Here is a 25195-nt window from a genome sequence, read left to right as displayed (position 1 = left end):
AACAACAAACAAATTAAAAATAAATCCATAGACAATATAACCAAAGTATAAGTCTCTTTACTAGATGCACCAAACATTCTTAATTTAATGATTTTGAATTACTACACACTTCCAGTTAGGACAAGTAAAATATTAATTGTTGTAACTCATAACTGATGCTGTTTCCCATTATATCATAATTGTATGGTATGATTTTGAGGTCCTTTTCATTGTAACGTACTGCAGGATCTAGTCTTCTGTATTGCAGTTTTATTGTTATTTTTTTACCAAAGATTTAGGTTGTAAATACATAGAGGATAAAAAATAAAAATGTATAATAAACAGCTTGTGTTAAAATTGTCTATTATGCAAGATGGCCTGTAATCTTAAAATAACTGTTGGAAGTTTCAGACCAGAGTATTTAAGAGAAATATAATAAGTGGCAGTGTTTTGTATGATCTTCACTTGTCTTTAGGTCATAAAGATTTGTAGATCATCTTTTCCTGGTAGAATATTTTGTTTAGCAGGGTTATGGTGATGTCCAGTTGTTGTCTATTTATTATAACATGGTTTCAGGTAGAAAGTTATTTTATGATAAATTTTAATTGGACACCAAATATTACTCATTCTTTGTGTATGAGATTGCAGTGTAAAATTGATGGCCATGTTCCATTATTTGGCCAGATAAATGTAACCCAAGAATAGAAGGAAGATGCTGTTGACTAGCTGCCTTCTGTCTAGTTTTCACTTCAAAGTCAGAGATGCCTCTATATTGCTGGTCCTTTGTGTAGATTGAATAGCAGGAAAATTCTGAAACTGTCAGGTTTTTTTTAATAATGATAAAACAGTCTTTCATTTCTTTTCTTTTTTTCTCTTGCTCTTTTGGAATCTGTTGTTATATAGTAATTTGCAGTTGTTCTTGTTGATTGTATATCTACTTAAAAAAAAATTAGTTGATTTTTGTGCTTATTTTTTATATGGTAAAAACTACCATTAGTGGGCTTTAAAAGTTTCTTTTGGTATCATCTTGATGGTTGATGGACTGGTGTGAAGTATCTTTTGAGAATCTGTGCATGTTGTTTGAAACAGTCATTATTTAGGGTTTTCTGTGACAAACTAATCAATGAACAATATAATCAATTAATCAGAGGGTTTAGCAGTCATGTGTGAAAACTTTTTTTTTTTTAGCTTAATGTAGATATTCATGTGTTCTAATAGTTAAAATCATGGTTAACCAAACCATGATCTTAAACCATTTTAACATATATATCAAATCTAACATAATATTATAATGGTTTAATATAATGTTAGATTTGATATAATTGTATTCAAGATAATATTTACAACTATTTCATGACACTTATCAGATAGCTTTTGTTGTGGAAGGTTTGCCAGTTAATCTTATTAATACTTCACATCAGTAATGTTAGTTTATATATAAATATATGGTCAACCTCTTTCTGCTTGATACCTTCCTTTTCTTTCAACTTTTTTAAGTCTTTAATTTGTAGGTGAAAACAAAGCAGATTTTATGTCTGTACCATGCTTTTGTCAGTGATGTGGAACATTTTGTAACTTGAGATAAATGACTTGTTGGCCTCAAAATTAAGGTTTAAAGAGACCAAAAAGTTATGTGTGCCCTTATGTAAAGGAGAATATTTATATTAATTTTTGTTTTCTTCAAATGCAAAAATAGGTATTTTGGTTTACTGCAGCCAATGTTATTTTTAAGCCTACTAGTCTGATAACTTGTTAGTAGCTTGTTTTCATATTACACCACTATTTGAAAGGTGAATTTTTAAAAAGCATATTTTCAAACTTGTGAAATAAATATTTGTAACAGATAGAGAACAGTATCTGTTATTCAAAAGTATTTTTGAGATATATATCGTTAGTTTCATTCTAATAATGTTATGATAGAATTGCTAAACAAAAATAATAATAACTATTTGCAAAATACATCTGAAGCTCAATACATCTTCTGATGTGATTACTCCCCTCACAATTGCAGCTATTCTCAAGTTCACTGTCCTTTGGTTTGCAAATTCTTGCTTGCCACTAGCTTTGAACTACCACCTAAATCCACATGATTCAGCTGTGTTTAAACATGCAAATTAACATGACATATTTCCACTAAGGGTGCAACACACCCTCCTATTGTAGTTAGGTCCACGTATTCAGTTGAACCCAACCATCACTTCTTGACTGGACACGACAGTGTTGCAACCATGTTTTTGATCTCGGTTGTTTTTTGTTTTTTTTTCTAGTCTTGAATATATCCAGTTACTGAATTTTACATTTAAAATTATTGTTTCTAATAGACTGTTGTGAATTCTTTTTTTCTTTTTTTTTACTTAATTACCAATAATCAGTAAACTTTGAGAACTTTGATCAAGATGATGTTAACTTGGACAGCTTCCACCTCTCTTGCCATCCCTTTGTTATTCAGGCATATTTATAGCATTCTGGAGCACCTAGACTTCAGTCACCATTTCAGACTTTATCATGGCCATGTAGTGTTTGTTTTTGTCCATGTCTTTCCTTATTAAAGGCAGCATATAATTCTGAGTGTTTGATCTTGCTCTTTTGGCTGAAACTATGGTCTATGCTGAATGTTCTGGAGGCCGCTTATGTGCATAGGTCTAGAAAGGATCATGCACTTGAATATCATCACTCCACAAATCCTTCTATCATTGTTTGAGGCTTTCTGTCTTTCTTCTGAGAGTATTTGTAGTGGAAACCAATATCTTCCGAGTCAAAAACTTGTCCAAATTGCCTTTTGTTTGTCCTCTCACTTCACATTTAGTATCTGTATTGTAGGGATCTCTTATACTTGGATTCTTTATTTACACACGAGCATCTTTTCCTGACTTCTTTGTGAGTTCTTCAGTCAATTCTTTTTCTGAGACCTAAAAGCTTTGGAAGGTGTACAGACACTGCAGAGTCTCATTTGGAATCCACTACATTGCACCATTCCTTATCTTTCTTTACTTCATGTTGTCCAAACCTCCTCCTTTATCAGTTCCTCCTTCCTGGACTATGTCTATACATCATACCATTGTCTAATGATGCCTTGCATAGTATCAGTGTTACAAGAGGCTAGCCTATAAATTAGTGTCCTTTTGGAGCTAGGCTTGCTAGTTTTCCAGTTTTGTGGGAGAATTTTACTACCAACCTTGAGTCAATGAATTTTTTCAGAAGGATTTTTTCTCCTTTTCCTTGCACCTTCTGTCTTATCCCCTGCCCCATTTCATCCCCCTCTAAAGATCCTGTTTCCCACCAGCATCTCCCAAAAGTGGTACAAGTCCTTCTCATCAAGGATACTATCAGACAGGTTTCTCTTGTGCTTGCAGGATACTTTCTTAACTTTTTTTGTTGTCTTCAGGAATACTGGGGAATGACATCTCTCATTTGAATTGCTTCCTCGACTTGCTCAGATTCATCATATATTCTTGTTTTTCAGATGGGTGTTTTTTTCTGGGGTTTTAAATGATGAGATTTGATGTGTGTATCACTTATCTTCACATTCCTATTGCTTGGGTTTCAAATGATTTTCTGTTTCATCCATAAGGATTGTGTTTATCGATCCAAGCTCTTCCTTTTGGGCTGGTAATTGGCACCCTAAACTTTCTGTCAATTTGTCTAGTTTACCTAGTTTTCTCATTCTCACTGGCTTGTTTTCCATCATTTTATACCTGACTGGCTCATTTCTTCACAGTCTTCCCACACACTCTCAACTTCTCTTCAGGGAAGCTGATCAGGTGGGTCTTTTGTTTCCCTACTCTTTTTCTTGGCCATCAACTTGCATCTCATTCTGTTCCAGACTTTTCTTCATCTACAGTTCATGGAACTTTTAGTTCAGAGGGCACTATCAGCACCTTCTCCCATGGTGTGAGGGAATGCACGTGTGTTCCTTGCAGTGGGCACTCCAAATTCATTGGCACTTCATCTGAGACAATCTGGATTTACATGTATCCTTTCCTGCTTCCCTTCAGTTTGACTTTCTTTGGTAGTTAAACAGGGGCAACATGACAGTGGCAGGATATCTATTCATTCTGTGTTTCTGGATGGCCATGTCTGTCTTTACAGATACCAAGTTGTCAAGGTGGTATGCATTATGCAACACAACTTACACAACTGGTCTCAGGAGTAATTAGGTCTTCACTTAAACCTTTTGCCACTTCCTGTTGTTTGTTGGGTAATGGTTATCATCAGAGCAGGGCACAACAGTTATGATTCATTCTGTCAACTGTATAGTTGCCTCTTCCGTTGCCAGTCAAAGGTGCACTTGATCCTGGTCCTTATGTTCTTGCAGTCTATATTGCATCTAGACTTCCAGCCATCAGATTTGTTTACTGGATTGTCTTGTACCAGTTGCCCTCAATTTAAAAATAGATCATCTGTTCCCTCCTGAATAGATTCTACCCACAGAATAATTTATTGACTCCCAGATATTCTGATGGATATGTTATCAGCTGGATACTTCTCCTTTGAATGCCAAGCTTCTTTTCTTTTGGCCCCCAGTTTCATATTTTTTGGTCTTGACTATGAATGTGTTCACTTAGGACTAAAAAGACTTTTGTTATGCATACTCTAGCATCCATATTCTATTACACTCTGGGTAATTTCTCTCATACACTCCACTTGATGTCAAGTCCTTTTTGTGGCTCACCTATGGTTTCTATTCTTGTCCATTCTCCCAAAACAACTTCTATTACCTCTCCCTCCTTCCTGGTCTCTCTTCCAGCCACCTCAGTTTGGCTTCAAATGTCACATTTATTCACTCATTTAGCACCCCAGTTGTGTCACACTGTCCATTTCCATTCCTTATCCATGTCCATCCAGCATAGATTCTTCCCTTCCTGATATATAGATTTTACATGTTTGTTTAACAAAAGTCTGTTCTTTCAACCATTTGTGGACTTGTAGGGTGATCCTGTCTTATCCTTTTAATTTTTCCCCTGTTTTCATTTCTTCCATATCTCGTATTTTATTTAACACTGATCCATATTGTTTATTATGTTCAGCATGTTTATTACATGCTGTTGTATCATGCACAGCACCCTCTCATTGCTCTAACCCCACCCAATTTGTTTATCAACTGTTATCCATCCACATCTCATGTCTTCTATTATCATTAGTGTTTGGATTCATCAGTTTATCCAGATTAGTTATCTCTTTCCTTCATCTGAATCTTGCCAGTTGTTCTGTGTATTTTTTAATCTGATCCATTATCTCAAAATATCCTTGACTAGTTATTTCTATCCTTTTTTGGAGTATATTATCCTGGCCAACATGTGGACAACTCCCCACACCTTATACCTTGGTATTACATTTCTTGCACCATCTGTATATTTTCTCTTCAGTTGAATATTGTCTTTCCCCTGGAGCCATTCTCCATATGTTGTACAAATCTGAATAAATTAGTTGTTGTTGTTGTTTTTTTTTTTTTGCTACATCCCCAATTCTGATTGGTTTTATACTTGAATTAACCCTCTGTATTACATTTTCACTTTTTTCGGGACAGAGGCTCCTCTTCCCTTCTGGCTTCTACACCTAAGGTGAATGGTTTAGGACTCTCCTCTTACCAGGGGCCAGTTGAATTCCTTTCGATGCCATTAGTTTGGGCTGGTGTTTACCTCCTGATTACATTCCAATGCAGTTGGCTCCATTTGTGGGAAATGTATACCCGGCTTACATGTGCTGCAATCTTTCATAGGTGCTTTCTTCTACTAAGAGGGGGCACACTCCATGAGTGTTTTTTAGATGCTTTTGAAGGGTGCTTGTCTAGGTAATTTTACACTGGTCCCTCCATCTGTTCAATGTGGGATCCCAGCTGTAACTGTGAGAGGAAGTGAGTAATGGTATTGGAAGTTAATGTTTTCCTACACTGAAAATATATTTCTGTTAGATACTTACCTCCTCCCACACTCCCCCTTCCCTTCTGGTGGCATTTTTCATACTTGATCTCAGGGTGAAAAATTGGGTTCAACTGTATAAGTGGAGTCAGTTGTGATAGGAGGATGTGTTGCATTTCTTTTGGTGAAGAGTTTGTTGAGGAGAGGTAAGTAGTAGTGGAAACATTTTATATTTAGTGTATAAAAAATATTAACTTTCAATTTACCACTTGTCATTGAAGGATTTACCAATTTTGAAGAATCAACCCTTATCGGTAATGTGACATAAGGGTAAACCAGAAGACTAAGACGGCTTCATATAGTAGTGCAAGGTACATTGTGTGTATTGTGTTTTGGTGTGTCTTATTCATAGAGTGATTGCCTATTTATACAGAAAGTTAAGCATATACATAATTGATGCTACTGATAAACATTCAAGCCAGACTTTTTTTCTTCTCGGAAGTGTTCAAGCTAACATCATAAATCTGGAAAATTACTGTAGTATTGGGCATGATATTTATATTGCAAAAATCAAACTCTGTTTTATATTTAAAAAACAAAAAAAGTACATTCTAGTTATTTCTCTATGATTTATCTGTTAGAATCACCACACGTGTTCATACAGTTATTTAAATTTCTGTTTTGGCGCACCTTTACATACAGAATAGTTACACATATTTAAATTCCACAGCCCACATTATATTGCACCCACTGTTTTTTGTGCCCTTTGATTAAATCTATCCATGTGTTTTATTACTGTTCATGGTTTACTACATTTAACAGTTCTTTGTTGTGTTTTCTTTTAGTCCACAAAAACCTTAGTGATCTGAGTAAACTTGGTCATAATATATTGTATTATTACAGTGCATTCGAAATGCAGTGGGCTAATTGAGAGACAGATGGCAACCTCTATATATGCCCTCTTCATTTTTGGTCTTGAGATACTAGCTAATAAGAAAGCAAAATACAAAATAAAAACATACTGCAAATACATCTTTAACAGTACACACTTTTAATTTCTAAATACAAAAGTAAGTGTGCCTACCTTTATTCTGCTCATTTAATGTTCACAGTAACTAAAATGTAAAAATATTTGAGTAAAATAAAGTTTTTTTCCTTTTTTATTCCAGGGTATCTGTTTGATTCTACTGGTAGTTATGATGCTACTTTCTATGTTTGTGGGACAACTATATTTGTATCTGGTGTAATGGTTCTTCCAGTTTCTAAGTATTTTAAGTTTAGTATTCTTTCTGCTTTACTATTCAGTCAAAAAAATTCTTGTGAAATGAACAGAAGAGTTGACCATGTCTGGTTTAAGTTTGAAAAAGAGAAGGAAAAGTCCTCGGACCGAGAGTGCTATCAAAAGTCTAGTGTGTCGGATGGACAGGTTGTGTGAGTTCTTTTAAAGCTAAACAAACAAGCTGAAGTTAAATGATAAATTCTAAAGTCTGAGAATCTTGCATTTGTTTTTGTTAGTATCACTTGCTTCAGAATAATATTTCTTGTAGATAAAATGATTGTACATGAACATGGTGAAGTGTACTTTTCTACGGAACAGATAGTTCAATGAACTTAAATACATTTCAGTATATCTTGCAGTTTTGAAGTAGACGTAAACTTCAATTTGAACACAAGTGTGAGTGGTTGTAAATATACAATTGCTTTGTAGAGATCTTTTTAAACTTAGGTTTAAAAGTAAAGTTTTACCTGAGTGATTATATTTAACATTACTCATTAATACAAGTTTAGTTCTTTTAATCAACGTTAGTTACAATTTAAATGTAGGTATCTAAACTAGATTCATTAGATACCAGTTTTCAGTGAAGTCCACAAGAAAATACATTATAATTACTTGGGTTTTTTAATTACATTGATAAATAAGGTTAGTAAAATCATTAACCATTTCACTGCATTGCACCATATAATCTACAGTGTATGGTAACCTTCTTTCCACAGACTCCTTGCAGATATTTGTACTTTTGCTATGCATAAAATTCATCCCTGGTAAATCTCCCAGCATTCTAGTGTTTTATATGTTGTATAGACCATATGACAAAGTCATATGACTGCTACATATCAGCAGGAGAATACTGGGCTTTCTTAGAAGATATTAATTGCTTTATATCTATAGCCTTTTCATGTTTACTATGGCTGTTTATCCATAAACAGTTTGAAAAAAACAAACCATTTAATACCAACTGTGGTCTCATCTGGACAAAAGATTTCCCTTACCATCATCAAAGTAAAAATCAAAACGATGATTGTCAGAGGTGCTTCTATAGGGTGTTCGGAAAGTCACTGTGCACTTATATATTTATTAACAGATAAAACTGCACAGTGACTTTCCGAACACCCTGTAGAAGCACCTCTGACAATCATCGTTTTGATTTTTACTTTGATGATGGTAAGGGAAATCTTTTGTCCAGATGAGACCACAGTTGGTATTAAATGGTTTGTTTTTTTCAAACTGTTTATGACTCATATTCATAGTAATAAAACTCATGACTATGAGGTCATGAAATATAAGATTCTGCCATAAAATATAAACTGTTTCATTGGCACTGAAGCTCTATTGTAAAAACAACTACATTATACAGAAGTTAAAAAAAAGGTTTTGCCCTAAAATTAAACAGTGTTTCTACGGTGAAGGGGTTAAGTGATTTATACCCGTTGTTTGAACAGTCTATGTACTATATAGATGGTTGTTACTGCTTTGATATTTTTATTAACTTAAACCATTTGTTATGTAGAGTATGATGAAATATGTCTTATTATGCCACAGTTATGGCATTTAGTCATTTTAATTAATTATTTTCAGTTTTTGTGTGTTTTAAACAGCTTTATTTTATTTTTTTGCTATTTTTTGCTATGATAGTTCATGTGTTTACCTTCTTGTTTATTAGGATCTGTGAAAGGTATATTCAATATGGTATGTTTTATATATATATATTGCATAGATAAAACCTGGAATCTGTCCAAAAACTTAAGTATGTAGAGCAGTGCTTTTTAGCTTGGAGTTCATTTATAAACAACAATTGTCTGTCATGATCCAGTAAGTAGTTTTAATGCAAATAACATCTGGTGTGCTAAATAAATGTTTAATTTTGGTAAAAGAATAAAATGACATGTCTTAGTGAAGAGTTTTTTTCTTGTTTTTGTATGCTTTCTATCAGGTGTGAAAGACTGTGTTATAGTGGCATTACTTTATTCCAACCTAATTTCATTGTAACATTGTCTTTAGTGCCAGAAAAAAGCAATCTGCTCAAAATGTCACACAAAATAAATGGGAAGGAGTTTTCATCTAGACATGCAAGTTTATTCATTACTCTCATTTACCCAAGCTTTTCTTCTCACCTCTTGCAGAATAATCCTCATCCAAATAAATAGTTATCTATTTTCAGAAAGCTTGATAGCCTTTTCTACATTCTGATGATCCATTTTTGTGTCGCAACCCATGGGTTGAGAAACACTGAGCTAGAGATCTGAGAGTAATCAGTACTAGTGTCTAGTTCATATTATTCAGTTTGTGTCATTCTCGCGTAATGAGAATTAGTTTCTAAGGTCTTAAAATTCCTTAACACTCCTACGAAAAGTGGGGCCTAATAGGCCCCAGAGCAACTTGAAAGGTTATTAATATTAGGCTAATAATTTTGTATTTAAATGAAATTGCCATTTAAATCCATTATTGAATGGATTAACGAGATTCCCACTGTCCCTATCTACTATCTAGCGAAACCACAGCCAAGGGAACGGGCTTGGAGAAATCAGGACTAGAAATGTCTTTTCGTAGGAGTGTTAAGAATTTTTAGGCAAATAAAATATAGTGGTTAATGTTCCAAATTTCTTCTTCATATTTAACATAAATGTATTAGTGGAAGATAAGATATTTATATTAATGAAACAGATGTTAAGCTTATTTCACTCTCTTTTTAAGTACTGAACATTTTAAATAATATAGGTATTGAATATTTAATTAATATTACCTTCTGATTACAGCGAGCTTGTACATAGCACAAAACTAAACATTAGCCTGGCCATCAGAATAGTTAGTTAAATATTATACTTCTCTTAGATTTTGACTTACAAAGCTTAAAATTTGTTGTTTCATCATTTGGATACCTTTGATGTTAATGGTATTTTTCCCAATAATATCTTATGGGATTTAGCCAACTGAAGAAATTTAGGTTAGTCCTAAATACATATGTTAAGAATACAGTTTAAAATAATCTGGATGACCAAATTATAATAATAAACACTAAACTAGCATAAAAAGTAATAATATTAAACAGTATAATCAGTACTGTGAAATAACTTAGCTAGGGAACATGGAAACACAAACTGTTAACTTTAAGTACACAGCTAATTGAAATGTTTGAGTTTCAAACCATTTTTCATATTTATATTATTATGTGATATCACTTGTGGATAATGTAAAGCACCTACTTTGCATTAAGTGTGGGGGGTGGGGTGGAAAAAAAAGTATCAAAATATACATACACAGATGTATCATAGTTTCCATTTAAAAATGCCAGTGGTATTCTCTGAATTAGCTATTAGATAACACAATTAAAAGAATTGTATACCTACACAGTTAAAAGAAACTTGTTGCTTAGTATATAAACCACACAGGTAACTCCTGTTCAGTATATTATATGGATATTATTTATTAGTAAACTTAAGTTAACCATGTGTTTATAAAGTAAAATATCAGACATATTATTATGAGGTTGAGAAAGAAAGAAAAAAAAAAGTTTATACCCCAGTGATAAATTCTAACATGTTTTAGTACAAATTCAGGAATATTTTATTGTATTTTTCAGTGATGCCTCTAAATTTGCATAGGAATTTTGCATTAAACTTGATGTTTAATTTTTATAAAATTTACCTTATTACTTTTAGTTGAAAATTATATTGCCTACAACATAGTCTTTCACATTTGTCTATTAATTTTATTTAATATTGTTTAAAAATATTTCTTCTGATACAGTACTTCCCTACTTTCACAATATTAGCTGTTATTGTTCAGTACTGCCCACTTTATGCAAACTTTTTTTTACACATGCCCGAAGCCTTCTGCTTCCCCTATTGAATTTGAGTGATTCCAATATGTCTATGAATCATCATCTGTCACCTCTACCAAACTATCACTTCAAAATTTGAAAGTGTTTGAGTTCAGGTATGCTCTTGTGTTTCTTTATTGCTATAGGTTAAACTTTTTTTCCCCATGAAATGGTTGTTTTTCAACTTATGATTTATTCAACTAGACAGGTTCTTCTATTTGTCTTTATCAGTTAATTCAAGCCACTTTATTTTGGCACTTCAGTTTGGTGAAACATTTTTCTATGCAATAAATTTTGAAGTTAACCTCACCAATTAGTTTTTTTCTTGCCCAAAGGTGTGAGTGACATGATAATGGTTTTATTTGCTTTTATACACTGAGATATGACTGATTCAGCCTGTATCTCTGGGCATTGTCATGACTTCTGAACCTGTGCTGGCTGACAAGAACCTTGTCTTTTTCTGCCTTTTAGAGTTTACTAATCATTCCTGTCTTCATCCTGAGGAGTATCCTAGGCATGTTTTAGTCTTAATGGATTTTATGTCTTGGATTTGTGATGTTTTATCCTTATTATAAACAGTCTTCTCTCCCATGATATTTTGGTTCTTGTTGATCCATTGGCCTTGCAATGACATGAAAGAATTAGCATGTCTTGCCCTCTAAGAACCTCTAATTATTATTTTACCTTTTCTTAATGCTCTACTGTCTATTCAGTTTTAGGTCAATAATTGTTAGATTACTTTTACCTATTTAGGGAGCAGTTCCTGAATCATAGGTCTATCTTCTACATGCCCTATATCCATGCTTATTTCTTATCCTTACAAACTTCTTTTCACATGCACCATGCTCTGAGGCTCTCCACAGCCCTCCTGTTAGGTTTCTGGAGATACCTTTGCCCTTCTCTTCTCCACTTCAGCCTGTATTTTGTGTTTACTATGTGGTTTCATGTTGTTGGGACCTTAAGTTGTGATACCGTAATGCCTCGAGTTTGTTTACCCTCAACTCGACTTTAGTTGTCAAGGTTCATTTCATTCTTTATCCACTTCTTCCTCTTTTTTTCTCAACATCAGTCAAATGTTATACATCACAACCTTTATGTTCATCTTCTTCACACCTGGCCTTTATCTGGTTCATGGCGAGATGATCTGGTTTCATACATTGAGTCACTTTGTTAGCTGTTTCCATTTGTACATGAAAGTTATAGTTTTCCAATACTGAAGTGTATTTTTAATAAATATTTCCTCCTTCTCTCACTTCCCACCCTTCTTTCATCCATAACAGTTCAGATGCCTCCATTTTCTTCCCAACCTTTAAGTGTTAGTTCAGTAGAGGTGCATAGAAAGAGCCACATTCATCACGTGAGAATACTAGGCTCCTGTAAGTGGAGAGGTAAGAGATGATGATTTATGAGATATGTTGGTATCACTCAAATTCAATAGAGGAAGCAGAATGATTGTGGCGTGCCTAAAGAAAATAAAAAGTATAGAGGGTAGCACTGAATGAGACTAGCTAATATTTGTGATAGGAGGGAAGTGAATATCAGAAATATACTTTCAGTATAGGAAAATTATTAACAATTTTAAAAACCTAATGTTGGTTACTATTGGATTAAGCATGCATGTTCCCCCTCCCCTTTTTTTTTCTTTTTAATTTTGTGGTATGGCTGATTGTATTGTTTAGAAATTTTTTTGATACAAACCTAGAAAGTATGTGGTACATAGTATTACTGATTGTAGAATATATAAATGCATATACATAACCACTATCACCCATCATGAGAATTGTGTGAAGTTGCACAATGTATAATAGCTGTCTGCTTTCTTTATCTGACTTAATCAAAATGTTACCAAATCTTTTATTTTCTTTTATAGAGAAAACATGACACTAAATCATTTGAACATCAGAAGCCTTTTTTGTTTTTTAATGTTAATTTACTTTGTAATCAAGGTTGTTTTAAATTTTTGTTTACCTTTCAAGTATGTTGTTTATTTTTCTGGAAAGTTTTATGTTCTAGCTGTAATTTCACATCATAAAGATGGTTGTGATGTAAAACATTTTGAATTCTCTTTATTTACATACCCACCTTTATTCCAATATGATGAATGATTTTATCCAGCTCTCATACCTGTTTGTTTAACATTTGTTTTTTTTTATCGAGATGGGTAACAAAAATCTGTAGCATGACCTTTAGTGAATTACAAATTTGAGCTATATATGGAAAACTTGTGAACAAGATTTGAAATATTTAATAGTCAGTTGCTGAGCTGTTGGAGCTCATTCAGATAGCATTAGTAAGTTTCTAAAGACTAAAGGTTGTATTAATTTCATGTTATGGTTTATATATTTCATTTTGGGTTGTTTAAGTTTCCTAAACTTCAAACATGAAATATATGAGCTAATTTTGGTTGTTTTTCTTTAGACATGATAACTTAGTATAAAGGTAATTGAAGCCAGAAAGAGTGAGTAAATAAATAAGTAAAAAATGGAGATTTGTGATATTTTGTAAATGTTTTTACATGTTTATTTGAGACTGTTCTGGTCATTTATGATATTCAGTAAAAACTGTATCTATAATATATATTTTTTCAGAGCAATTTATGTCCCATTGTTTTCCTAATGTTGCATATAATTAGCAACAAAAACATTGTTTCATTCTTGCAATATCCATCTAACAAATAAAACACACCAAGCAAATGGTAATTTACACCTAAACTCCATATTTACTAAAGATTATGTGACCAAAATATAAGTGAGTCATATGTTCAACCTACCAGAAATATTTACATATGCACAAAGTCTGCACTATGTAAAAAATATGCATATTAAGTAATTTATGTGCAATACTTCAAAATCATTAGAAAAAGGATACATCTAATTTTTATTGCAAAGTAAAAATATATTTGTCTGTGTATTGGTAATTTACTTTCTCATTAAAATTATACTTGTCAAAAATGCCCCCCAAATGTTTTAGATTTACAGATAAGCACCAACTACAAAAAGTTTAGCTGGATGAGAATAAAGGTATCTGTACATGTACGAACATGTGTATTCCTACATTTTAACCCTATGAGTATGGGTGTGGGTTAAACTCCCTATGACTTTCTACAGTGTGCCATTGTAACATTATATCATTTACTTGATCTTGGTTTCCACTATTAAGTAACTGGATTTCATGTAAAAAAAAATTTTAATATTAAGAGGCTGTACAAAATTTAAGATTTCTATTTTAATCTTTCACAACTTTTAATTTATTCACGTGGTGGTTTAGATTATCTCTGACACAACTACATTGCTGTCCATTAAACCTGTCAATCATAATGATTTTTGTATATGCTGTGTCTTCTCATCTCTCTCTGTTAAAAACAGGAATTTTAGGTCTTAATTGAAACTGATTACAACCAAAAAGTTGGGGGGCATGTATAATAAGAAATTGTAGAATGGTTTCAGCTTCTACCTGGACCTGCAAAAATTGGAAAAAAGTTAAGTCAAGTGTGAAAGGTTATTGTAAAAGAAAAATTTGTCAGTTCTTCAGAAAATGTACGCACGCACGCACTACATAGTGAAAATAAACATGTTGGGTATCACTTGGTTATTGTTAACAAACACTTACCCCACAAATCAACAGACTAGGGACTATTCTATTTACTGTAGTTACTGTAGTTTAAATATATACCATGGAATAAAACTTCCAGAGGCAACAAGTTAGTTTTACATGTATACAAGTTGGACACAATATGATACAAACCTTTAGTGACTTCAGAGTCCTGAGGAGAATGACTGAACCCAAAAATTCTGCTAGTCTTAATGAGCCCAACACAATGTTTCCACTTTGTACAGCTATTTTATGAAGCAAGGTGATAAAGTAATTCAGGAATATTTGGTTTCCCTCAGGAAGACTTTGTAGCAACCTATGTAGAATGAGAAGAGTAAGATTTCTTACTTGATACTGTGGTTTTATTACAACTGTTTATTGAAAGAATTTGTTTCTTAGAGTTGGTGAAACTGCTGGTTTGTTTACTGGTTGGTTGGGGTTTTTAAGTAGTTTTTGTGAATAATTCTAATTCATCCTCTGGATGGTTAGTGAAGATAGTCCTCAAACAGCTTTACATACAATTCAACAAACAGTCATTGGAAGTATATTTGATTGACAAGATTAGTGTGGTCCTTTGCAATCAGAAAGGTTTCTTTGAAAAGTTCAAGGGATGTAGACGCAGTTGTTAATCTATGTTACAACCAATGTTTTTGTTTTTTTCATGCACTTGTATTGCATACTGGCAATGACCAGTTCTATTCTATATTTCTAAGTGCTTATAGATTAATTTTAAAATAGTTTTTACTTTTACCAATGTATGTGACTGTGCTACACATGTATTTGTATATTAGACACAAATGAATAAGTATTCATGTTTAGCTTTAATACTGAAGGTAGTTATTGTTTCAACTATGGGGTCCAGAGATAAATCTCTATAGAATATAATGTAAAAGTTTGTTTGTTTTTTTTATCAACTTTGAGATTTGTTTCTTAAACTATAATCTTTATAATCCTTGAACAATATACAGCTAACAATAGAACATTTGGTGACTTTGCACAGTTTATTACAAGGTGGAAATTTGCTGTTAGGTACTTGTATGTGAACATGTTTTAAGTCCCCTGGTAGGACAGCAGTGAGTGTATAGATTTACAGTACGGTGCAAACTGCATATAACCTAATGTAGCCTTGCTCTAAAACTAAAATTAACTTTGGCATCAGAGTAATCGTTTTGTGTAGAATGTAATAGGATCAGAGATGAAAAATTATCTTTAATAGGAAAATGATCAGATTACGTTAGAAGATAACAGAGCTAAAACTGTTTTCATTAGAATAGAGGTTGGCAAAGAGTTTTGTATGTGTTTTTGTTTATTATCAGTATAGAGAAGTGAGATTATTTCCTATTATCTACGAAAGGTTGTGACACATTTTAATCAACTTTATAAGTGGATTTAATATCAGTGTATGAGAATTTAAATTATCAGGAATTTTAGGTTTGGGTTTGTTTTGAATTTTGCACAAAGCTACTCGAGGACTATCTTCACTAGCTGTCCCTAACTTAGCAGTGTAAGACTAGAGGGAAAGCAGTTAGCCATCACCACTTACTGCCAACTCTTGAGCTACTCTTTTACAAATGAATAGTGAGATACACCGTAACATTATAATGCCCCCATGGCTGAAAGGGTGAGCATGTTTGGTGTGACCAGGATTCGAATCTGCAGCCCTCAGAGTATGAGTCGAGTGCTTTAATCACCTGGCCATGCTAGGCCTGGACTTTTATGACATTGTTTAATGTAAAACAATAGTAAAACGTTCCTATTGAAAGTATGCCTGTATAACAGTTGTTTAACCTTACACGTGCTCATGGTTACAGAAACTATTGGTCCAAGAGGGGATCGTATAGTAATTATGTCTATTTGTTGATAAAGTATGTCTTTAGATAATAAGTGATTCACTTTGTTATAAAATAAATAAACTTTGTATTCTTAACATTGTTTATACTCGAAGTTTTTAAGTTCAAGAGATCCAGTTCAGTCTTTCTTCAGTTAACATTTATTCAGGAATGGAATTCTCAAAAGCCAGTAATAACCCAATAACATATTTTACTATAAGTGAGCTTCTTGTTATATAATTTTTGGAAATAAGTTCCACTAATCTCTTCCTGACGAATTCTGACTTGAATCGGGGTTTCGGCCAAAAAAACAAACAAACAAACAAACAAACAAGACGGCTGATACTTTTACTAATAAAAACTTCCAAGATGTTATCCAGGGAAATTTTGGTATAGAGATAGATTCGATATCTAAGCTAGCTAGCCCTAATATATTAGAAGAAAATGGTAAAGATTTTAATTATTGAGTTATTAGACGTCAAGGACTTAAGAATAGGAACAATAAATCGTGGTAACTTATAACTACAAGATCTAACAGACGAATGAATTGATCGAAGTGTTTTCGGTTGTTTTGAATTTTGCACAAATCTACAGGAGGGCTAGCGCAGATAGCCCTCCTTAATTTTGCAGCGAAAAACTAGAGTCAAAGCATCTATTCATCACTACCCACTTCCAACTGTTGAGTTGTTATTTCACCAACATATAGTGAGATGGAACATACATTATAACATCTCCATAGCTGAAAGTAGGAGCATGTTTGGTAAGACAAGGATTTTAACCCTCAGATTGCGAGTCGAGCACCCTAACCACCTGGCCATTCCAGGCTGGTCAAAGTGAATAACTTGACTTATGAATTTTGGTAACCCCTAGAGTGTTTGGCATGACATGAAAATACTTGATCATGGATGGTTTTTTGATCTTGTAAGTTTATGGTAAATCGTTGGATTTTCTCTATTTTCATTACTGATCAGATTTAATAGGTCAGCACCAAGTTTTTTTTAGATTTTGAGAAATCATTAAGACGATGGTTTGTTTTGGAATAAGAGCTGTTGAATAGGTTTTCAGCTTCAAATTAAGAGCAGTTCTAATTGTGATCATAATAACACCTTGTATTTTTACGATAAAGCCTGAAATAAATAACCGTAATTTGGTGTCGTGGTACTAGGCAATTAAAGGGGAAAAAAGCGACAATTTGAAACCATGCAACACTAAATGTTCTAAAGTTGTTGTGGTTTTAAGTTAAATGATTTTCCGTGAAATTCTTATATTTCTCTGGCTACATTTTAGCAGTACTTTACGAATCTTTCAAAACAAAGAGTAACAAAATACTTTTGTGACAAAGGAAATGGTAATAAAGAAACTAGCCATGGGTTGGAACCCATCATCGAATATGTCCACCCTTTCTGCTATGTATGAGTTATAATGTACGGTTAATCCCAATATTTATTGGTAAAGAGTGCCGAAGAGGTGGTTGGTGGGTGGTGTTGGCTAGCTACTTTCCTTCTATCCCTTCAAAATCAAGTACGTTTAGCCCATGGGTAACTGTGCAAAATTCAATACACAAACAAACTATGTTTATCAGTTCACCAGATTTTCTGGTGTTGTCGTTTGTATAATAATGCTGAAGACAGAATAATAGTAATAGAACGAATTGAGCTGTGTGAAACACTGAAATAAACACTAATTGTTTAGAAGCAGAACACTGAAATACTCGTGTTTTGGATGTTTTTCATTTTTGATGGACTTGTAACTTGAAGTGAATTAACTCCTATCTTAAATGGGATACATTTATTGTTTTCAATCGATTGAAAATATTATATGATATCAGAGTTTAGGTTTAAATTATTGAGATAATATATTTGGTTTTATTTCAGATGAAAAGTATTTATCATATTAGATTCAAATTTGGTCATTTTTAATACAAGATATTCATTAACAGAATATCAACTATTTATATAAATACAACATTAATATTATTGTAACTGTTTCGATTGTGAGAGGGATTATTTTGAATTACTCGGTAAAAAATACAGTAGAAAGCCCATCCTACTTAACGATAACGGAGTTGTTATTTCATCAGATTCAAATCTCATTAAACGTAACCGGCGTTACTAGTGGTCTGAAGTCCTATGTCTAACCGAGAGCAACTTATCCGTCGAAATACAATACTCACTAGATAGCACCGCATTCATCTGCTGGTTAACGATAACTGACAAACTAACTAGTTATTTTGCACTGATTTACTCCTTGATTAACAGACTCACAATTTATGTTTTTCATAAAATTAGGAGAAAGTTTCAGACTTTTTCTTTTCTTGAACGAGAAGTAATACAAACACTGAATATACGTACCGTGTGTTCAAACTATGGACACAACAATATTGGGCGTTTGTTTAGCAAAAATTTAAATTTTGCGGTTAGGTTTGAATTTCCCGCAAAACCACACGAGGGCTATCTGCCCTAACCGTTCCTAATTTAGTAGTGTAAAACTACAGGGAAGGCAGCTAACCATCACCAATCACCGCCAACTGTTGGGTTACTCTTTTACCAACGAATAGTGGGATTGACTGTAACATTATAACGCCCCCGCGGCTGAAAGGGCGAGCATGTTTGGTGTGACGGGGGTTTCAAATGCCTTAACCACCTGGTCATGCCGGGCCTAAATTTTGGGGAGTTTACAATGTATACTATATTTAATCTGTACAGTTGTAAATTTGTCTGTATGTGTCACATAATAACTTATTTTTTTGCACCCTCTTCTTTTTTTGTTTTTTTAGTTTCGCGCAAAGCTACATAAGGGCTATCTGCGCTTAAACTTTAATGATAAAATTAAATTTACTTCTGGTATTTATCAAATATGAAAAAAAGGCGTTATATACACAGTTGTTTACGCGTAAAAATAATTCAAATTACGTTAAAAGCGTTCAAACTTGTATCAACTGTTTACAAGTTACATAATAAAGTATATATATATACTACAGTACAACGTATTGTTAAGCTTACGGGTCAGCGGATTCTAGCAATGAGAAATTTGTTAATAGTTGTTAACGGCCTGTATACTGCCCATATAATGTTAGTTTTCTTTTATAATTACAACTTACACGTATCTTCCTAATCCTTACATTTTAGCTTGGGCTTTTCCATTCTGTGTTTTGAGGCTTTTCTCCGTTAGCGAATCTCTCAAAGTTGGAAGACCTGATACAAGTTTTGACCACTCTAAGTATCTTTTAGATTGAAGGGGGGTGTCTTGCTGACTTTGCAAGTATTTCTGTTTATAAAACGAGACAAAATAAAGAACACTTACTGATTCATTATTGTGTCATGTTTTTTTTTTTTTAATTTTTCAGCTCTGAAATGAAATTCACACATTTTTAAATTAGAAGATAACGAAATTCCCGAGTTTAACTCGCTAGTGCTACTTGTATTTTTACGCCAAGTAGTGATTACAATTCTGCAAATAATGTAAAGAAAGCACAATATATGTTTTTAATGCATGTGCAAGGTGAAGTAGAATGTATAATCACTTATACAACTGTTTTATTTTGTAACGAATAATTAAACAGTGGTTAAATTTGGATACTAAACGAGGTGGAACTTCGTCTTGTGATCCACTGACATTCCAGGCAGAAGGCAACGAACGCCAAGAGTCGGAACAATTTATCCCCTGGTTATTTAAGTACTGATTGATTTAAATATTACAATAATTACAGGAATGAAAATATCAGCCAGTAATACATGTTCACATTCTATAATGTTGCAATTTTTATCTTACACGAATTGTAAAATATAACACTTAAGGAATTTCTGTATTAAGTACCTTCATCTATGTAATACAATGCATTCGCTACTGTATAATCTCTTTTTGTTAGGTTTACAATAAAAGAAATATTTACAAGACTTTGAGCTCTTAGTTTTGACGATGAAACTGGGATTAATAAATAATTATCCAACTCAGAAGTTTAATAATGAAGGTATTTTACGTGCAACTATTTCATAATCAACAATAAACAGGGTATATTAGGATTTCTTAATACAAATGAAGTAAAATCAAAATAGTATTTGAAAATATGATTCAGACAAGACTGGGAACAAATAAACAACAGAATAATCTTTAAGAACAAAACCACATTGAATTGTCTGCTGTGTCCACTTCGAAAAATCAAACCCCGCATTTTAGCGTTGCAAGTAAATAAACTCATTGATTCATATAAATACTTATTATTGTCCAATGTATATAATAAAAATACTGATGTTATCGCACAAGAAGCTAAACACCTTTACATAAAACACAATCTGAAAATAAGAGTTTAGGGTACGTTGAAATGATATGAATTTGTCTTATACGAATTAGAATGATTTTAGTTTGGAATGATTTCTGAAAACTATGTAGATCTGGAGATTTTTTACGATTGGAAAAACTTTGTAATTCTGTAGATTCAGTTATGATGGTAGTGAAGTAGTTAATAACTGTATTATAACCACTTACTGTGTTTTGTTTTTCCATGCAACTGGATTGATGAATAACAGGACTCGCTCAACTAAGAGGAAAGTGTGTGTGTGTGTGTGGGGGGGGGTAATTCCGCAGTTTATGTAAATTTTTACCGCAAATATTAGGTATAGTGTTTTCTAAAGCTTCACCAGTTTTTGGTGTTTAAATCTTAAATGTTACTTTATATTCATTACTAGAATGTATTTTCCACCTTATGAACTTAACAGTTTTTTTTACATTATGAGCATCAGGGTCACCGAACATTTAGAATGTTTTTCCGAATATTCTGAAAAATAAAAAAGCCCACACTTATGTATTAGATTATTCATTTAACACAGTGGGCTATTATCGTGTTTGTATGTAGAAACTTTTTGAATTTATCAAATTGTTTTCCTGGCAAGTGAGCTGATGAAAAATATTTCGGGCAATTGGTCGCCCTCGAGCATTAAAACTTACCTTAAGGACAGCAAGAATAATGGCAGTGGTGTGAATACGAAGATCAATAAAAGACAACCTTCCTTTCCTTATGTTGTGGAGCAGTTCCCTGAGAACTTTCTTTTGAGATTTATCCAATAAAATGGAATTTGTTGCTGATATACCTTCGCCTACCCAGAGGGCGTACATCAGGGACTATGAATGTCAAATTAATTCTTACAACGATGAACAAAATAAACAAGTAGCATATTAATTAAACATTTCTTATCAATATTTCTTGTGTTCCTCCCAATAGCTCAGTAGTAAGTTTGAAGGCTTTTAACGCTAAAAACTAGGTTTCGATACACGTGGTGGACACAGTACAGACTGCCCGTTGTATAACTTTGTGCTTACAAAAAAATAAATGTTCTTGTAATTTTCAACGACTATATATTATGTCTGCAATACTTAGCTTCTTATATTCTTAATGTAAAGTTACATAATTAGCTATCTGTACTCTGTTCACCGCGGGGGATCGAAACCTTGAGTTTTGCAGTGTAAGTCATTAAATTTATCACTAATCACCTAGGGGGCGTACTTAACTAATATATAATATTTATATTATGTGAATTACGAATAAAATAGGTTTACAAGAAGCTGTGCAATACCACTAACAAGATTAGCTTCAAATGATAAATCATGAACTTTTCTAGTTGTTGTTTTTTATATAATTATAACCATTGTAGAGTTTCTAGTGCGATATTATTATTCTTTCTTTAATAACAACTGTGAACTGACAAAAAATACAAACTTATTCATAACTGGAACATAACATTATGACCTATATCATTATGTAACAAAATATTTACTTTTTCTTGTTTCTGAGCAGAAAGTTATTTCCCAATTGCTTATGCCTAAAGTAAATGGAAAAGACCTATTTTTCTCTTCAAACTTTGCTTTTGTGACCTGGGTAACGAAATTTTCAAATTTACCCATTTTCCATAAATTCCAGGTAGATTCAGTGCTGAATAGCTAATAGAAAATTTTCTCGAACTTACAAGAATATTCAAGAACTTTCTAGAATGTTGTAGAACTTACGACAATTTTCAAGAACCTTTTAGAATTTTCTATAACTTTCCATAGTGATATATATACAGGGGCTCACCACTTCAGTTTAGTTCTAGCTGCCTAAGTGAACAAATAGACCTATCTGATTTTATCAGAGATGGCATCAAGAAGCTGCAAGCATTATCCAGACGCATTCTGCTATGTATGTGGTCAATTTATCAAGACAAGAGCGAAAAAGTACTCTGTTACAGCATCTACTAAAATGTGTGAATCCTACAAGGCATATTTCGGCATGCCTGTCGGGTATCAAGACAAACCCTGGGCACCTCATTTTACCTGCGAACACTTCAAAAAACTCTAGAAGGTAAGACGGACAATTTTCTGCTTGCTTGAATAGTAAGATTTTATATTATACAAAATTTAGACCCTTTAAAATTTAAATATCTTTCGGTTCACCTCAAAGAGGAATACAAAAGCGTCAAGACCTTGCTAGAAGCCTTGAAGTATGATTACTATAGCTGGGAGGTTATCGGAGACTTCAAAATGATGGCATTTCTGATGTAAAGTCTCCAAGGAGGCTTTACCAATTTTCCCTCTTATATTTGCCTCTGGGACAGCAGAGACACCGCAGCGCACTACAACAGGAAGCACTGGCCACAACGGATCAAGTTCTCTGTGAGGAGGCACAAAGTCAAGTGTGAGCCACTAGTGGACCTCCAGAAGGTGTTGTTCCCACCATTGCACATAAAATTGGGTCTTATGACACAATTTGTCACAGCTCTTGATAAGAAGCCTGCAGCCTTCAAGTACCTCCGAGACTTCTTCCCCAAGCTGTCTGAGGCAAAGGTTAAATCTGGTATTTTCATTAGACCACAAATAAAGAAGATTTTGGAGTGCACAGAATTCCCCAAGAAGCTCAGTAGGAAGGAAAAAACAAACAAACTTGAAGCAGATTTGTCGCAGTAATTCGGGGCTTCTTGGGCAATCACAAGGCCGAAAATTATGTGGAACTGGTTGAGGCTCTGGTGAAGAAATACGGCAAAATGGGCTGCAGGATGTCACTGAAAGTCCATATTCTTGACGCTCATTTTGATAAATTCAAGGAGAACATGGGAGCATACTCAGAGGAGCAAGGCGAGCTTTTCCATCAATATATACTGGACATTGAATACTGCTACCAAAGAGCGTATAACGAAAACATGATGGGAAACTATATTCGGGGGCTGATACGTGAAAGTGATTTACATCACAGTCGCAAATTTTTGTATAACTTTAGTATAAATACTAGTTGATTCATATGTTGTTTTATTCAGACCTTATGTAAATGAAAATGCAAATTTGCCCGTTTTTACATAGAAAATACGTTAATTTCTAAATTTCAATATTCAGGTCACATAAGCAAAGTTTGAAGGGTATAATGGCCATTTTCTGTATTTTTACAACATAAACAATCAAGAAATAACCCATACCATCCAGGAACAAAATTTGTATTACATATGCAAAAACAACATTTATATTGTGCTACACTAAATTACATCTGTTGCATTAATACTAAGTGAAGAGGTCACTGCCCCAACTAGCCAATATTAAACCATTTGAAGCTAAAGTCAGGCAGTGTGTCCTTCATTCAGGCTATATACGTCAGAACTACTACCGTCGGTGGCTGTAGGGTAACCCATAGCTGCTAAGTGTTTAAATTGTTGCTTATTCAAAGGAGCAAGGCATTTATGTCAACAAAAACGAGAGATAGTGTGTAGTTTACTGGCTTGCTGTTAATTATATCAACATAAGCATGCATACGTATACACATGAAATATTGTTTACAATTATGAATGTTTAGCTATAAGTCAGTAATATAAAACAAATCTAGTCCTTATTTGTTTTTGTACTTTTATATATATACTGGCAAACTGAGTTTCGTGAAATATCATTAACAGTATCGATTAGTGTATTAAATATATCACATGCTAATACTTTTATTTTTATCCTTGTGTTTCAAAGACTGATTTGCATTCGGTGGATATATACGTGGAAGTTTGTTTTGAATCGTTAGCTTAATATATGTATTTGGAACTAATCCAAATCAAAGCTGACCGAACTTTGCGAGATGTTATTACGATTACGTAATGACCGAAAATATCGCCAGCAGCAATGGCTTGCGATCTTTATAAGAGTGAACGAAACAAAATTATATTTACTTACATTGGTAGTCACCTTGATTTTAAGTTTTGCTCTAAGTACACAGTTTGCTCTCATCATAAATTAATAACAGTGTAAAATAAATAGAAAATTTGAAATTACCTCAATTACCGGATTAAGAGCTCCTTCATGGAAGACCGATTTATCCAGCTTTTGATAAAACTGTACTCTGTGTAAATGCAACATATCAATTTTAACAAAAAGTAATTGTATAATGCATGATTATTAACACAACAATTGTATAAAAATTGTTTGTTTTAGAAATGTTCAGCAAGATAAACTGATTAACAGTAACGAATAAATAAGGAAAACAACAACTAACCCCCAACCCCCACAGTGACTAAGCTGTAAGTCTAAAAGCTTATATAGCTAAAAATGGTTTTCGATATCATTGGTGGGTATAGCACAGACAGCCCATTTTGTAACTTTTGGCTTATTTACAAACGAACAAAAAGTAAAATTATAAGAGTTTAAATACTGTGAGTTAATATCTTAACTTGCCTTGAAAATAATGGACTTGTGAAAATTAATGAGCCATAGAGGCCTCGGTGTAGTATAGAAACTGAAACGCCGTCTGCTTTTCTTTCAACAGATAGTTGCAGTTTATTCAATTTCTTAAACCTGCTATGTCTAAACTTCTACTTCTAAAGCAAGCATGTGTTAGCAAATT

At 33.2% G+C, this 25195-nt stretch overlaps 2 protein-coding genes across 10 annotated transcripts in view; one reads left to right on the top strand and one right to left on the bottom strand.

The window, feature by feature from the left end:
- LOC143254430 (monocarboxylate transporter 9-like) overlaps positions 1-25195 on the top strand; it is a 45352-nt gene that overhangs the window by 14041 nt on the left and 6116 nt on the right. For 7 of the 9 annotated variants that reach the window (XM_076509589.1, XM_076509590.1, XM_076509595.1 and 4 more), the window contains exon 5: positions 7007-13512. The exons of 1 other annotated variant lie outside the window; for it this stretch is intronic. In XM_076509589.1, coding sequence (XP_076365704.1) covers positions 7007-7272 — 266 coding nt within the window. In that variant the 3' untranslated portion in view covers positions 7273-13512. One more of the 9 variants, XM_076509596.1, reaches the window with a different exon arrangement.
- Positions 14200-25042, bottom strand: LOC143254431 (uncharacterized). Its single transcript, XM_076509598.1, has 5 exons — positions 24628-25042; positions 21301-21474; positions 19478-19623; positions 14681-14843; positions 14200-14395 (listed from the first exon to the last, which is right to left on the bottom strand). Exons 1-5 carry the CDS (start codon positions 24709-24711, stop codon positions 14279-14281), a joined length of 684 nt encoding a protein of 227 aa, XP_076365713.1. The 5' UTR covers positions 24712-25042; the 3' UTR covers positions 14200-14278.

This window comes from Tachypleus tridentatus, chromosome 6 (assembly GCF_004210375.1).
Source record: "Tachypleus tridentatus isolate NWPU-2018 chromosome 6, ASM421037v1, whole genome shotgun sequence".
NCBI classification, from domain to species: Eukaryota; Metazoa; Arthropoda; class Merostomata; order Xiphosura; family Limulidae; genus Tachypleus; species Tachypleus tridentatus.
The sequence above is the reverse complement of the archived record's forward strand: the minus strand, read 5'-3'. Positions and strand labels throughout refer to the sequence as shown.